Source organism: Argiope bruennichi, chromosome 1, assembly GCF_947563725.1.
Source record: "Argiope bruennichi chromosome 1, qqArgBrue1.1, whole genome shotgun sequence".
Classification (NCBI taxonomy): domain Eukaryota; kingdom Metazoa; phylum Arthropoda; class Arachnida; order Araneae; family Araneidae; genus Argiope; species Argiope bruennichi.
The window spans coordinates 69,160,400-69,178,775 of NC_079151.1; the positions used below are offsets into that span (position 1 = coordinate 69,160,400).

Below are 18,376 nucleotides of genomic sequence, written 5' to 3' on the forward strand. Positions count from 1 at the left end.
TTATATTTCAATTCTATCGTAGGTCCGATGTTATTCCTTCCGGGCATTTCCTACTTTAACCTAGTTACACACTGGGTTCGTGCAGGAAAAAGAGTTTTACAGATTGCTGTTGGATCTGCGCTGACCAGTGAAAAAGAAATAAGATTAAAAATGACGGGAATGGATTATTCATTTTTTATATATATTTCCGAGTAATATTAATAGAAATAACTATCGTAACATTATTTATATAAAAATAATTTGAAAATCATAAAACTGCATTTAATATTTGTGATTCATATAAGTTTATTAATTAATGGTTTAAAGGAATTATCTTGTTTATGAATGCAGCGATTTAAGTCAAAAAAATAAGTAATCATTCTCCTTTATTTCAGTCATACGTCTTAAGATGGTCAAATTAATTCATAAAATTAAATTTAGCTACATATCAACATAGAATGCTTAGTCCTTTTGATCATAAGTGTTTCCTGGAATTTTAGATGATAATTAAGCATTTGAAATTTATAACTGACTTACAAGTGAAATTTATTAAGATCAAAATTCCAATTTTGCTTATCAGCTCAAATATTACTGTTAACTTTCTAAAAAATTTGTAATAATGTCCCAAAATAAATATTTGGACAACTTCATTTGTCCGAAATTTAATCCGTGATAAGCCACTTTTCCGGAGAATCAATCAAATCATTTTAATAGAAACCAAAGCATATGTTATACATCGATTATTATCTAAAGGTTGTCATAACACTCGCTTCGGTAACAGTAAAAAAAAGTGAATTTACTTTTTTTATCACATTTTTTCCTTTTCCATTGTCAGCTATTTATACTCGAATTGCTCGTTTAAAAGATAATTCATTTAAAGATAAGTCACTTTCCGCAAAACGATAAATATGATTCTTAAATAGAAGTGTTTTCTTTAAAGCTGAAAATAGCTTTTTAAGATGAGAATCATTCTTTTTCTTTGTGGTTTACACGTGATTCTGTTTACCTGTGCAACCAATTTAACGACCAGATGATCCACCCTGCAATGCAATTTTCCCCTCTAATGCATACTTTCCTAAGTCGACTAATCGTTTCTTCATACACGACCATTCTCATTCGCAAACTAACCATTAAAGGTCAAGTGACCTAGCCCCATAAGGTTACGGAAACTGTGTGCTTTTTAAGGACACTCAAAATGGATACTTCCTGGGTTTGTTAATACTTTATTATTTTTTAGAAAGAATCTAGGTGTTTATGTGCGCTTTGAAGAAAGTTCATGCGTTAGCTATTTCTGCGTAATTCTATTCGAAATAAGAAAGACAAAAACTCCCTTTGTATATCACGTAGCTTGAGTTCTATTTGTTGTTATTCTTGCTATTTGTTGATTGGTTTGGCTACTATCATTATTTAAAATACTATTATTCATTCATTTAATTATGACATTATTAAATATTTTTAATTTACTCGTCTGCAATTGATATACAATCATTATTATTGATTCGTCTGACTTCTACCTATTCGTAAATTTTTTTTTATAAATTCATTACACAAATAATCGGGATAGTATTTAAAGTCCGATATTTTAGAAATACAAGACAAAATTTCTACTCGAGATTTTTTTTGTAAAATGAACCTGTTTCAGCGTCATCTGATAATTTTTACTAATACTTTTTTGCTTGTACGTGATTTAATAAGTTAATAAAAAGCGGTAATAAAATATTTAATAATAAACATATTCATTGGACTTTTCGATTATCTTCTTGATTGAAAGTAAAATTTTCCAAGATTTTAATAAGATTTTTCGACTTTTAAAATTGACTTCGATTCGATTCCGATTTAATAAGATTGACTTCTTAATCTTTTGAAATCGCAATAGTCATTGATAGGTAATATTCAGATTATTTTGTATTTTTAAGTTTATAATCTATATTGTGTCCGATGAAGAAAAATATTTATTAAAGTGTGTAATATGAAGCTCTAAATTTTAATCATTCCGTTCAGATTGATTAGGACTCATTATACCAATTATGAACATTTGCACAAAGCTGGCAAGATGAGACCAAGTTATTTATAATCATTAGTTTAAAATTAATAGCATAGTCTAAAAAATGATGGTCTGTTATTTTTGAGATGGTATTAACATCTTTTGCCAAAAAGTAATTGGATTACTGTACGTTGACCATGTATGAAAGAGTCCATGGCGCAATGGTTTTAGTTTTATCACTTCTGTTTCATTCAAAGGTATTTATTATCGCTAACCGCATTATATCAGATTTCTGTTGACATACCGTCTCTTCTACAGTCAAAGAAATGTCAAAGTTTTTCCACGTGGGAAAACATCGCTACAAATTAGAAGTTCCCTTTTTCTCTTATGTACACCATATACTTCGTGTCTTCTTATGAAATCCTGTTTAATCATTAAATATTTGAACGAATTTAGATGCAAAAAATTAAATATTCTAACATACATATTCTGTTTTGTCTGTATAGTCCTAAGTTTTACTTGTGTCAATAATTGTCATTTTATATTTGCATTTAAGGAACTTTAAAGGAACCAAGCCTAAATCATGCAAATGTTCTACATATGTATTTAAATGAAGATAGATGAGAAAATCTAAAATTTTATATTACTTAGTTGTGGTTTTTTTTTCATCCAGAACTTTAAATATTTTTAAATTCTAAAATATAGTGCTCTGATTTAAAATCTAACTATTCAATGCAAGCAAATTCCCCGTGCACGTAAATAAAACATTTTTAGAGGATATTTGAACGTGAAACCCAAATATTAACTTAATTGTATTCCTTTTCAATATATTTCTAAGCATATAAATGTGGAGGTAGTAGACAAGGATAAAGAATCTATTGGCAAAAGATCACGCGACTGGAATTAATAATTGATATAGGGCCATTGTGCTGTTTGATCTGTGCTCGTCCCAATAACCCTTACGCCATTTTGTTTTTTTAATGCTTTTGGCTTTTGCTTGCACTAATATTGGCATGTTGTTTTCCGTGACGTCATTACTCATCTTCAGATTATTCTTATGCAAGAGTTGAATCTATACCTGCCTAAGAATATTGGCACTAATCGTAGAGCAGCGAGCTCCCGTTCAAATGTTGTTGTTTAGCAGGAAGAAGAAAGAGATAAAAAAGTGAAATCTGATAGTGTGGAAAATTGCTACTGTCTTCCACTTTCTTCCTTATCTCGGTTTTCGTTTGCTCGCGTCTTGTTTGCTAATTACTCACCGAAGTCGGTTTCTAATTTCAACCATTAAATTCAACACACGCTCGCTTAAATGAAACGCCAAGACTTGAAGATACTTTTCACTTCAGATAACTTTCTACATTGTCACTAAATATACATCATAAAAGCTTGTAACAGACGAGGAAATTAGAGAAATTTATCATTCTTTGTGACAAAAAGCCATTACATATCCATTTATCATTCCTTTCTTTACGGAATCAGTGTGAGAAATTTAAAACTTGTTAATAATAACAAGAAGATTCTAAAGGAACTTTTAGGTTAAAAATATCTCAACATCAAATTTTAAATAATATTTCTGCTTAATAATGTTACTGAAAATTTAAAAATGTTTCAATGCTAATTTATAAGAGTAAGAATTTTTTATTATAATAATTAATTAGTTGCTTGAAAAAGATTTACCAACTCTTTCTCTTTCTCTCGTGATTACTTTCGTAGGTGACATTACTATTCAGATTGGAATTAATTACAAATTTATAGTAGTTTAGGAAGTTAATTATATTTCCATGCTAGATTTGCGAACAATGAGTAAACTTAATTGCAGATATCTACCACCAATTTAACTCGCTTTGGACAAGGCCAGTTAAAAATCTTAAAGGGTAAAATCTATAAAACATCTATAAAATGAGCACATAATGCTATAAAAATATTTTTAAAATAATTTTTTCTCATATAAATCATGTATTATGGATTATTTTTATTTCTTCCCCATCTTTATGATATGGAATAAATATAAAAACCTATTTCGTATTATTTTCACATTTATGAAATTCTAACCAAAGGAATAAAAAATAATTGGGGCACAGCAATTTTTAGCATTGAATTTGAAAATATTTTAGGATGGGGCTGGATTAGAAGAGTAGTAAATGTTTTGGTTTAGGGTTGGCATCTTTAAAAACGACGCAAAACTCTTAAATCAATATAAAGAATAAAAAGAAAATAACCTGTACAAACAAATAATTCCTTATCCTATTATCGTTTTATATTTATTCCTTCCAAATATCAAAAACAGACATGTTATTTCAAAAGTGCATAATTTAAATCGTCCAAATTAATTATTTAAATTCTTCAAAAAAACGCAATTTAAAATATTTCATATTAACATAATTTAAAATTCAGTTTTGTTTTAAATATGTACATTTCATCTTCAAAACTCAGTTTAGGATGTATCATATTTTTTCCAGTGAATCTAATATTTTATTTATAAAAAGCACACCTCAATTCGCAGGTTAGTAATTTTTTCAGTAAAACATAATATTTGCTGCTCAGCAATTCATCAGGAACTCAACATCTCATAAACTCACTTTTCTTATTTGTTATGAAAATCGTGCAAATCTTGAGCAGAAGTCTTTTTCTGTTAGTTCGATCAACAATTTTTATTATTTTTTAGTTTAAGACTTAGAATGTTTTTCTATTGAAGCTTAATTTGTTAATATCCAATTAAAACTTTCACACCATTTATGTTGTGATGATTTAGATTTATGATCGCTCACTTTCACAGTGGTGTAATTAACCTACATTTCTCTGGGAATTCAATCTTCCTACGTTTAATTGCTAACAGTACCGTCTCCCAACAGAAGGGTGACTAACCACCGCTCGGTTAGAACATAAACAAGTGCAGATCCACCTATTTTCTTTCAATTGGATGTGTGCGTCACAATATTTATACGGGCTGTTGAGCTTTTACTGTCATTTTAAGGAAGGGCTGGGTTGGGCCGGATCAGCACTTGGTGGGCGATCAAGGTTACCTGCCGCTATACAGATTTGAGAAGGTGGATAACTGACGCTAGATGTTTAACCTCTATCTACCAACTTAGTTCTCTATCCGGGGGTGGCCGCGGCGATAGTGTAGGTGATTGTCACTTCTGCAGGCGCTCCTGTAGCTAGCTACCTGTGACTCTCTTAGACGGAAAATCCACAAGATTGCAATGTACATCGACAGCGAAGGATACTTAATTCAGTTTAGATCTAATTTCCTTTTGGAAAATACAATGGTTTCCTAAAAGTAAGAGGATTCGGTTAAAAAAGAATGAAATTAGATTTTGGTTAAAAAAGAATGGAATTTGGAAATATATAAAGCATGTTTTATCTTACGATTTTTTTTTATTTTACAATCAGTGTGAGATCTGTAATCACAGCCTTTTCAAACTTCTCAATGATAGGTAATATTTTTATTGGTCAGAAAATGTAAAAATTCTGGAAAAATGAAACAACTTATGCATCTGAAATGACATATTAATTGTAATCAAGAACTGGAAATTATAATGAAATTGTTCCAAAAATAAATATAAAATTTAAATTACCAGTGGAGGTTTCTCAAACTATTTTGATTGAACGAAAATATATATTTTCATTAAGAATGTAAAAATGAAAATTTAATGACAATGATTTAATGGAATTTAATGTAGTTTTTAATTACTTAAAATAAAAATCTTCTATTTTATGTTATAAAATAATTAAGAATTGAAATTTTTCCGATGTTTTTGCTACCTTGTTCGATTTTATTTCTTATTGATAATATACATCGTAATTAAAAAAATTTGTTGCATTTAATATGAATAGTTTAAATTCAAAATTTAAGTTTTTTTTTCTATTAAAGATAAAGCATTTTATTATTAATTTCTTCATTCCCATAAAAAATACAGTAATAATAAAGGTCTATATATGATAAAATACTTGCTACTTCTTTTTGCGAAACGAGAATTAGAATTATCTGTTTTTTAATGTGTGAACGACAGAAATTGATTTGCCATTCTTCACAGGATGGTTTCTTACGTGTGGTATCTCAAGCAAAAGCGTTTTCAAAATTGATGATGTTTTTAATGATTCAGAAAGAGACAAAAAAAAATATATATATATCAGATGAGAAAGCGATCTTGGCGCCATTGTGGGCCGATGGGCACACCCAAAGTTGATGATCAGCGTGGGGTGATCCGCTGTTTTTGCTTTACTTTCTATGTCTATTTCTTAATATATTTTTATCTCAAAGAGAAGGATGGTTTCGGGAGTGGAATATCAATACGCAAAATATGATTTGACTTTATTTATTGTTAGATTCTGCAATTCTTATTCATTTTTTTTTCCTTATTTTCAGAGCTTTTCTCTATCCATCAAAAATATTCTTTATCAATGACACCTTATCAGAAGGTTTACTAAATTTCTTTTATGCAAATTTTTGGTTCTGCGGTTTGAATATTCACAAACTTTATCTATTAATTTTATTTATGTTAAGGTTACTTTGTCAGAAAAAAAACTGTGCATGAATCGCTCTTAAAAATTTTAATATATATGAGCATTAGTGTTGAATTTATTAATAATTTTTTTTATGTAGCTTCTCTCAGAATTTTTAAGACATATATTTTTTTCTTTTATAAATAATTGCTTAAATTTTGTTTCAAAAAGTTTCTTTGGTTTTTATCTGTTATTTTTAAATATCTCTTAGGATTTCCTCTTCCATGCTTATTAAAATATTTCGTACAGTTCTTTTTTTTCCCTTGAAAGAAGAAATAAAATTTAATCGAAGTTTTCAGAATAATTTATACTAGAGCAATCATTTCCCTGCATATTTTTAGAGACTATGTCTGTATCATAATAAAAACAAATGAATAAATTTGCTAAATTTGTCGTGGAAATTGTAGATAAACGCTTCAAAATGATACGATTTAATTCTACTCATCTAAATGAAGTTTGTATAGAAATATTAATTCTTATTTTATTTTAAAGTCATTACAAGCTTTCAAATAAGTCTAAAAACGATAATATAAAGTATAAAGACAATAAAATGATCAATAAAATATGGATTAAAACTTAATAATGGTGGTAGAATATTTAATGTAAATGTTTTAACTTGCATGGAAGATTTTGAAAAATTCCTTTTTGACCAATGATCGAGTGCAGATGAGTAAAATTATTTACAATTTTTATTTTAACTAAATACAATTTAGTAAAAAAATTTTAAAAATTGAAATATCGTAATATATTTATAACAAAATATTTTTCATTTATAAAGGCATCAGCTGGAATAATAATTCTAATAAAATTTCCTAAATGAAAATCAAAATAATAAAACAGCTCTTCAGTAAAAATACGTCACGGTATTTAAAAAAAAAATGTTATATTTTTATTAATATTTTAAGAGTATAGTACGATGCAGACGTCTTTTAATACTTTAAAATGTATCCAAATTCGGCTTAAATAGCTACTTTTCTTTTTGCATTTTTCCGTATTAATACATAAGTTTCTCAAGCATTGGACATAATAAATACAAACTTTACACCAAGGATGTTAATAAAATTAATATTCTTTATTATCACAATCAGAGATAATTAATTATATCACGATTTTCCCCAAAGTGTACCAGTTTTGCCAAACAGCGGAGACAGGAAATAAATAAAGATTTAGAAAAAGTTTTTATCCCATTTTAGAAGAATAGTGACGTAAGGAAAACATACCTGGTATCAATTGATCATATTGAATAAGAAACAAATAGAGAAAAAAATATCGAAAGATGGCTGAAAGTGAAAAGATAAAAAAAAAAACCAGTTCCGTGAGTTAAGACAGCACGCGGCAATAAGCGAAAATTAATTTTAACCACAACTTTCCCGATAGAGGAAGTTTAGGCTGCATCTGACACATTTAAGAGAACAAAATCACCAACTGACCTAAATCCGCATCATGCCAAGCAATACAAAGAACTTTTTGGAAGAGAAATGAATCCTGAAAACACTCAAGACCCTCCTTCCACACCCCAAGAAATAGAAAGCATTTGACCTCTCAAATGACCCTGGAGAGGCCATTAAACACTAGGATCCACATTCTACGAGTCTTCTCCTTACTCTAAGCTCGCAAACGAACGTTTTTTTAAGTACTTACAGGAGGGAAAAGCGATCGTAAAATTCGGGAAGAAGAAAATAAAAGAAGTGTTACGCAAATCTTAATTGTTCTCGACCGCGTAATTTGCTGAACGGCGATTTTGAAATAGTCTAATTTTATCTCATAAAAAATGAATAAAAATACAGGTACATCCAAACGAAAAAAAACAAACATATAACATTTCCTGCCACACTTATTTTTCAAGTAGTCTTTATATTAAATGTTTATGCATAACGCTACCCGCGTATTTATTCTCAAAAAGTTATTCCAAAAGTCCTATATACATATAAAAAAAATATTCTTGCATTTTGATATCCTTATTAAACCAAAATATAAGTATACAGATCTAGTTACATTTTCTAAACAATTACACACATCATTTTATATAATTTAAATGACTATTTCTTATAGCGTTTGCATTTTTGTTGTCACACCTGTAAAAAATGAAATATGTCATGAAAGCAATATTTTTATTCGATAAAGCAAATCTAATTAGAGTTAATTAAACAAAAACATTATTTAAGCTGGATTCTACCGGTTAAAACCTCAAAGATAGTCTCTTTTCATGTCAGTTTTTATAAAAAAATTAAATACGACATTATTTTACGTTAAAAAATATAAATTATTACTCGGAAAAAACTTCCTATGCAAGAGACCTCTTCAAATAAACCTAATTTCTTTTTCATAAAAAACATTTCTGAGATGACTAATTGGTAGTATTGAAGTTGATTGCATGTTTGTATTTTATTTGCCAACTAGAAAATAAACACAACTAATTATTTTTAAATGAGTGTTCTTAAAAACAATTATAAGAAACAGAATAAGTTTCTAAGAGAATATTGTTACGCTGCACTCGAAGTAAAAAATGAAATTCTAACTTTTATAAGAAAAATTCAATTATATATTCAATAGTTAAAAACTGCAAACAAACTTCAAATATTTTTTATACAAGAAAATAAAGATTTAGCTAATTCGATTTTCGTTATAAAATTTTTGTGCGAAAGCGAATGAAGTTTTGAAACGAAAGATAAACTTCAAATGAAAGCTACTCGTTTAAAAAATCTTTTCAAAGGAATATGAAGATCTAAATAAATAAGGTTTAGAAAAACTGATACAGATTTTAAAAGCATTTTCTTATGATTATAGAATAATTTATGCATCAAATATAATTTGGATTCAAAATGTTAAATTTCTCGTTCCTTTTTATTTCTAGGTCCCTGAAAAACGACATTAAACCAACCACAATGAAGGAGGGGGGACCGTGGCGGATTTGGATATTGACACTATTACTCGTTGGTAAGTAGCAAGCATAGCTTTATTCAAAAATAATTACCTTGAAATAAATATATTTTCATTCCGTATCTTCTATTGATACAAAAAAAAATTATTTGTGCATATCCGAAAAAGTGCCATACTTTAAAAATAAATAAATAACACAACTGGTTGTAAAGGTTATCACTCTTAACACGTAGTTAATACTTGAATCCTTTAAATTCATCTTAATCCGCATTATTTACTTTCTGGGCTTTCTGCGGAGGAAAGAGCAGTTTGACAGTTGCTTTGTATTCGCTTGAAGCAACATTCTTTATCACCTCGATCTATAGTAACAAGGGTCTGATTACTACCATAAAACAAAATTGCCGATAGCTTCTGAGATAACATTTCAAATGGTCTTTCCATTTCAAAAAGCCTTTTTTCCTTTGTGACGGCGAGGTTTCGCCGTTTCCTATTACCGAGACAATTACTTCTCGCGAAAGGAGATGTAATCCATGTAATTGTAAATAATACTTTTGTAATAGCACTAAGGACATCTAATAGAAAGTATATTGTGTATGCAATGTGATAAGGATTATCCTTTGTTAGCCTTTACATTTTGTAGAAAAGTAATGAATTATTAAATGCCATTTAAACATCACTTAATCAAAACTTTGAAAGACCTTTACTTGTTTGATGCTAAAAAAGAATGTGTCTATGCAGTGATAACATCATATGCTTAGTCACCTTGCCAGATACTTTTACGACATAAGATAATACATTACCGTTATGAATGTTTTTACTAGAGACATTTCCTTTCTTGTGAATAAAATTGTTTGACAGAAAAAAATAAAAATCTAAAGGGAATTTCTGAATATAAACAGAGATAAATTATTTCGTCCGAATCGAATTTGATTCTTTCATGAATGTTAAAAACCATATCCGCTCTGAACAATGTACGGTAAAATAATAAATAAAATTTATTTTAAGATCAGCATTCTTATTCACGTTTAAAAAAACATTATAAATACAAATTTTTTCCCTAAAGAGGAACTTGTGTTACATAATTTGAAAGATTAAAAAAAAAGGTTATATGTCAAATAAAATATTTGATATTGCGTCATGGTGAATATTATGCTGCAGCATTCATAATGAAAATTGCACTCGGAGTAGATGGTTTTGCTACAATGTCAACCTCGTGCGGTTCGACCTTCAAAGAGATCAATTTAAATCCTCTAACGCGCCATTTGATGTTCCAAGCTGGTATCTTTAATAGGTATGGGATGAGTTAGTCAGAATTCTCTATTCCTTTTACGAATTACCGATGATGACATCATTTCCTGCAAGGTCAAATAACCCGCACCAGGAAGTGCAGACGAACGAAATGAATATAAATTAACAGCAATTGACTTTCCTAATGAACTCCTGTAGCTTGTATATATTTGGGGACCGATTATTTTACCTACCTAAGTTTCGTACAAAACATCTCAATTCATTTCATATTAAATTTTTTTTTCATATTAAAATCATTTATAAAATAAATGAATATTGTTTATTCAAATACACTCAGCTCATAAAAAAATTCGAAATCATAAGAATAAGATTCAAAAAGAAGAGAAAGAATTAATGTACAGTTGCTAAAAATTAAAGGCAATTCAAATATATCCAACTTTTATTGGAAGAGATTATTCAATTAGATTAATAAAGACAGTTGTTTGTAGTAATTTTTCTGATATTGAGACTAATGCTAGACAACTACTCTTAGAAATGCCTAATAACTTAATTTTATAAAATGAGCTAAGCATGAACGAACTTCCTTTATTCCCCGACGATAACCCGGCGCATTATTCTCATTAAATGCTAAAAATGCATTCTGCTGTATAAAATAATGCCATTTCAATTACAAGCAGACCTAATTCAAGTCGAATGTATTAATAGATTTCCAAATTATAAATTCAGGAGTAGAATAAAAATGAGTGCACGTAGCGCTCGGCATAATTTCTGAATAAATTTCTCACGGAATAAGCAAACGTGGAAGGAGTTCCAAGCATTTGGATAGAAGAGTTCCACTGATATGCCCTGCTTTCGTGGTTGCACTTCAGTAAGTAATTTTGCGGAATCCGATACCCTCACCCATGATAAAATGATTATTAGCTTCTTAATTATGAGTGAGGAGTTCTAAATCAATGTTTTAATCTAATAAGCGTGCATTGCTTTTGAGTTCGGAACCCTATTTATAAAATGACCGTATTTAAGAATTTTCTAAGCCTAACGAACCTGAAACAGGGTCTCGCATATTAAATGGCAGTTCCTCCGAAAAAAAGGTGCGGGTTACTCGATTCACTTGAGGCCATACTTGCGGGCATTTTAAAAGAAATAAAAAAAATGGAGTATCTGTCTCTATCTAACTGTTTCTAATCAGTTCGAGCAAATGAACGTCTGACTGAAATCACGAGTTGATGTAAATCAATGTAAGAAATGAGTGTTACGAGTTTGTTTTCTTGTTAATTCCTTTCGCTGGAAGGTGTTTGGTTTTAAATGATGGGATGGGTGTCAGCTCGTGTTAATTTATACTTTCCCGTCTCCTACGACAGAACTAGACTGATGAAATGGGTTGTAGAGACTAGGCGGGGTACTTTTTAATCGCTTCAATTGAATAACTATCGTTTAATAATTCCGCATAACTGAGATTCGAGGAGAACTAGCCCACGGCTAGCGTAGAAAAATAACACTACATTTCTCACTACGTTCGTTTATAAGTGTGAAATATCCACCATGTGTCATTTTTACTATTTAATTGAAGTGAAATTCAGTAACATGTTAAAAGTCCTTATGATTAAACAAATTATTAGATATATTTTCAAACAGTGATTTACTGAATGAGATTATCGAACTAATGGGACGAATAAAATCTTGGCTTAACAAAATGTAATAATTTTCAATATTTTATTACAGCGTTCCAAATAGGGTTTAGAATTAGTATGTATCGGACGGATCCAATTTGATTTAATTAGCTTTTATTGGGGTGATCTGATTAAATTTTATGATACAGGAATGTTATAGCCTCGGGAAGAGTTTTGTAATATCAGTATATGCTTATGGCTGAAATATTATCTGCAATTATTTCAATCAAGTTGAAGTTCAATGACTAACATAGAGAGCATTATCAAAATTTTGAAATTTTTTTATGAATTTTTCAACCAAGAAATCTCACCTAGAAGAAATAAACATCTTTAAAAAGATTTCTTCTGCATTCATATTTTTAACAAACATTGAAGAAAATTTTCCTTCGTGCAGTTTTTAAATCAGAAGAGTAAACGTCACTGTCCATTTCATCACTCGAAACTGCATAAGTTTTCATAATCTTAACTATCGAGCCGCACTAAGGAATATGCTCATTCAATGCAATAATAATGTGAAATGGGGGGTTTTTCACTCTTACATTAAATGAAGGCCTGCTATTATATGATAAAATTTCTTTAAGAGACATTGAATTACTCTGTTTCGATTGCAATCATTACAAAATATTTAATTGCCGTATTCTGTACGAGTCTTTTTCAAAATTAAAACTTTAAAATTATTCTTACTTTATGAAAAAATGCCAGTTTAATTAATAGTTATTAAATAAAATTTAATTTTCTTAGATAAATCATTTAATCAATACTAAAGACCATCTGAGTAAGGAATAAATTTAAATAATTTATTTTAAATAAATTTAACAATACAGTAAGAACTTTCTTCAAAACATTTTTGCTTTGTGAAAGAATAGTCATACATTTTCATACTTTATAAGTTATCATATGTTCAATCAAACCAAAACCATCAAACAATCAAAACCAAAGAGAGTAATATTATTAATTTATTTTAAATATTTCATTTTGTTTATACTTTAATATTTTTATTCTCTTCGCATTGAATTTAAAGGATCATTTGATTGCACTCATATTTTGCCTTGAAAAATCAAGATGTATTTTAATAAATTCACTTTATTAACATACTTTAATAAATAGTTTCTAGTAATAGTTAGTTTTTAACAAAATATTTTTTTATCTTGCAGCAAACAAAAGTAAAAATAGGCTACTTTTTAATTGATTGGAAGAATGAAAAATTAAAATTATATTAAATTGAAATAAATTTAAAGCGTTTTCATCATATTTCTATCGCTTTTAATGTTTTTGAAGTACTCAATGTAGAAACAAAGCTTTTTTTATAATATTTTGAAGCATTTGTTATGTTTCTAATGAAAAAAATTAATTAAATAAGTATCTGCTTTAATAATATAAGATCTAATAAAAATTAAACACATAATTATTAATTTTTACTATATAATCTTACTCTATTCTATACTAAAAAACTGAATCGTGCTTTAAAATTCATTCCAATTCTTCTAGAGGTTTTGAAAAATTCTTTAAAATATATTCGAAATGCTCTGCTCTATTATAATCACTTGCATTATTCCTTTTTTACAGTATATTTCATTTGGGGCATATTTTTTATGCACGTTTTACTTTGAAAGTTGCTTACCAGTTTTAATGCATACATCAAGTGAATGCTGAAATGATAAATTAACTTTTGCATGTTAACAAGCATACTATTATAATATTAAACAAATATTACGTAATACATTTTTTAAGTTATTTTCTGCTACTTAATTTGAGTGATTTTAATCATGTTATATGTGCACAACAACCCTTACTTAACCTCAAACATCAGGTTTTTCTTCCTGCATTTAAAATATGTAATGCTTTCTTTAATAACAGCTTTAACTCGTTTTAATTCTTTTTGTTTAAAATAATCATACATAATGTCTTCCATATTCTATTAGTAATACAGCCCTTTCTATTAAAAAGCCTTTTTATCAGGATGATTTATGAAAACCTCTTTTTTATTAATAAAGATTTTCATTTGTTTTCTCTGTTTATTACTAATTTGGTTAATTCATGTTAGTAGCGTTGTAAAACAAAGTAAATCATAAGATGCAAAAGCTACGAGTAGCAAATATATCTTAAAGCTCATAATAAAAAGAATTAAGCGCTTATCTAAAGTAAGGCGTAGAAAGGAACAAGTAGTAAGAAAAAAAAATCATTAGTAGTTTCTTTTTTCCGAGACGGTTTTTGTCCTTAAGTATAGTTAAGTAAACCTTGAACTGTGATTTAATCAGGACTAATTTTATTTTCTTTTGCTATTTCAACACTAGCATTTAATGAAACGATCTAGTGAAGTCTCCTTGATAAAAATTGCTTTTGAATTTACTTTCTTAACCCTGGCATGGCTACAGTGAAAATAAAATCAAAACGAACTGAATTTGGTTCTAAAGTAAATTGCCTCACTATGCCTACGGGAAATGTCGAAATTCATGAACATTGATCCTCAATCTGAAACACGCCCAGAACTTACGATTCAGCTCAGAGATCAGTTACCTGGCTGTTGGTCATCACGTACATCGGCCAGACCATGACTTCTTATTTACAAATAAGGAAAAAGTGAGGTTTGAAATGGAAAGTGCTTTTTCAGGGCCTTATTACTTCATCTCTCGAAGCACGTGTAAAAGATAAGCAATATTGAGAGAGAAGAAAAAAAGAAACTTAACAAAACAACGCCTAAATAGAAAAAAAAGACCGCCTCATTGCTATTCAAGTCGCGAAAAGAGATCGGCTACATGAATTAAATGAAAAATAAATAAATAAATAGAAGTCTGCCTTATTACACAGAATGAAATCAGAGGAACTGAATACCTAGTATAAAATGTAATAGGGCATCATCCGTGAATTTCCTTAAAAAAGTGCCATGCATCAAATCTTTTAATAAATAATCTTTAATTTATTTTTTTCTATTTTTCAAGAAAAAAAGGGCTTCTCAGTCTATAAAATAATAAACAACTCTATATGCTTTAATTTCATAGGAATAAAAATTTTAATTTATGCCTGTCATAAAGCTTTTTATGGTTATTATAAAACAGCAATATAAATGTAGTTAAAACTGTAATAAATTCAGGTAAACTGCACTTAATGTTGAATAATATGAAATATATTTCTTAATTTTTCCAAGTTTATTCGTTATTGATTTACTGTATGTTATTTGAGAAAGTCAGGTTACAAACACCTACATTCCAAAATAAAAAGTTTCAAATCCGATTTTATGCAATTAATTTACAAAAAATGATTCCATTTTTTTTAAAAAAATTAATAATCCGTTCAAAAGTAAAATCTTGATTCTATAGCTGCAAATAAGCAATTATTTATGATATTTCCTTCTCGTAAATTCTTCCTGCATTAATGAAATCTGAGAGAAAAAAATTCTTTAAATCCATTTATTTTACAAAGATTTCACAATCTCTTTAGCTTTTGGTATAAAATGCACAATTTTAAAATAATGGCGAAATATATTTAATTAGTTATAGAGATTTTTAATCATTTTATTAATTATTGATTGAGTTATTAGATGGTACCAAATATCTATAATAAAAAAAAACTTTTTTGAAAAATTCATAGCTCATATCTTTATAATGGGAACATTCATTTTTTTATCATCCTGTTCCAATACTTCCGACACCGTGGAAAATAAAACCAAAGAAGAAATGTTTCCAACGTGCTGTGGTCTCAAATCGTTCCAATTGAAAAACAATTTAGCATTGGTAGTGTGGAATGGGCCGGAGAGGTAAGCCACACCCTTCTTAGGGGCAGATGTTATGATACTTACAAGCGATTATACTGCAAAGAGTGTCCTATCACACCACAACATTTAGCGATCCAAGCACTTCTCTGGAAAAAATGGAGAAAAATAAAAATTCAATAAGTAGGCCCAAGTTACGCCCAGAGATCGGCCTGGTTTACATGGACTCGTCGAAAGAACATTTTCGAAATAAAATATACAAAGAGAAAGAAGAAAAGCAACATGTAGAAAAGAAACGACAAAGACAAAAAAGAATATTGAAAAAAAAATCCCTACAAGAAAAAAAAATAATCTTCGTAAATGCATCAGATTAATAACAAGTTTAAAACTGGTTGTATCTTATTATTGTCCAGTTTTGTGTGGCATAAATTAAGCGCTAAAATATGCCATAGGAATGTCCATTTGATAGATGATTATTGCAGAGTGGAGAGCTTCCGTTATGTTCCAGTGACGTGCGTTGAATGCATTACAACGCCGAGTACTAAATTCAAAATTATTCCATTAACCACATCATCGCAGACACGCTTGGGTGTCACCCAATCACTTGAAGCTGGTTGAAAGCGCTTCGAGACCGTAATTGGCGGTGATTAGCCTCGTGTGATAAACTGAGCTGGGTTATGGAGGAATTCCTAATTCTCATCGGGAAATGGAGAAGAACTCAGTTCTTGAATTTTGATTAGGATGGATCATATTTTTCAAATGCCCATTAGTCTTTTAGAAAAGCAATCTATCCACGATATACTGGCTTGATCACAAAAAGAAAACGGGCCAAATCTCCCAAGGAATGAATCGATTTTTACGTCTCAAAACTCTTAAGAGTATGACATAAAAAGTAAAAAAACTGCAGCTTAGTAATAAGTGGATGACTTTTGAACATTTTATTTTACTATTAACATTACCAGCATGTTGTCTCAAAACGTTTCTGTGGTTATATTTTATGTACTGTTTGTTCTTTTTATTTTCAAGCCTCTTCTGAAACTACTTTGTAAATTGTACTGAAAAGTAATTGATGTTAGAAGCTACATTTGTGAAAAAGAATTCATTTTATTACTTTAATGGTAATTATTTACAATATTTGGGCATAATCCGAATTTACGCTAAGCAATTCTATTCAAGGAATGTATAGGAACATAAATTTAATTTCGGGATTGCAAAGTAATAAATTATGATTGTGTATTACAAAAGAGAAAAAAGCGACCTACGGTTTAAGTAAAGGCTTTCTAGTTCAGGTTTCAGCATTAAGATTCATATACTCATATTAAGGATTTCACAATTTTTAAACATTTTTGTCTGCTTTTAAAATAAGTTGATTGAAACTTATATGAAAATATATGCTTTTTTAGTATTATAATACTAAACATACATATATGTATATAATACATATATATGGTAATTAATATATATATATATATAATATAATATATTTATATGGTATTTTACATTTTCCAAACAATAACCTTTTAACCAGGCAGTATGCATTCTTTTAGAGTGTAAACTAGTGAGAAAAATAGAAAAATCAGTTATCCATAATAAAGCGACGCAAAATCAAGGCAACAAAGAAAAATCTATTCTGAGAATTTTTTTTTGTTTTATTTTCATTAGTTTTTAATAATAACCGATTGATTAAAATACTCCTTTAGAAACAAAATAACATTCATCATGAAGACATTTTGGTTATTTTGAACCATGGTTACCTGACAATCCTTGAAGCATTCAAAGCAGGAAAAAAAATTATTCGCAAAAAAATTACTAAAGGGAAAGGTAATTAAGAAATAACAACTATGATTTTAAATTTGCAAGGAAATTTCTCCTTTGCGATTTTCTATATCCCTCATATATTTTTTAATTTGTTTTTGGAACAGACCAGCAACACATTTCTCATGTTAATTAAAAAGACTAATTGCCACCGATAGGTTAATAAAAGGATACAACTGAGATATTTAATGAAATGTTTAGGATATAAATATTTTCACTAATAAGCATAAATTCTAAGATTATTGCAGTTAAATAGTTATTGCGTTAAGATTAAATTAACTCTGTTTAAACTATCCATAATTTTCATGGATAGAATGATGGATAAGAAAAATGAGTGGAAAATGTTAACATTTATATTAAAATTACTTACCATAATTAAATTTTATGATAAAAATTATTAAAATAATCACACAGAAAAGGAAAATTAGGAAATTTTTGTTTCATTTTAAGAAAATATATATGTAAAAGAAAAAATTATAGTTTTTCTTTTATTATGTGAGAGATTACTGTCAGAGCATAAAATAAATTATATAATTTTCGCTTAGTCATGTGAAGTATAATGTAATTTATTTTTTTAGAAGCAAA

General features: G+C 28.6%; 1 protein-coding gene across 1 annotated transcript in view; it reads left to right on the plus strand.

Moving 5' to 3' along the window:
• Positions 1 to 18,376, plus strand: part of LOC129968259 (uncharacterized) — a 40,038-nt gene that overhangs the window by 2,154 nt on the left and 19,508 nt on the right. Inside the window, exon 2 of the mRNA XM_056082116.1 lies at positions 9,324 to 9,406. Coding sequence (XP_055938091.1) covers positions 9,355 to 9,406 — 52 coding nt within the window. The 5' untranslated portion in view covers positions 9,324 to 9,354. The remainder of the gene's footprint in view (positions 1 to 9,323; positions 9,407 to 18,376) is intronic.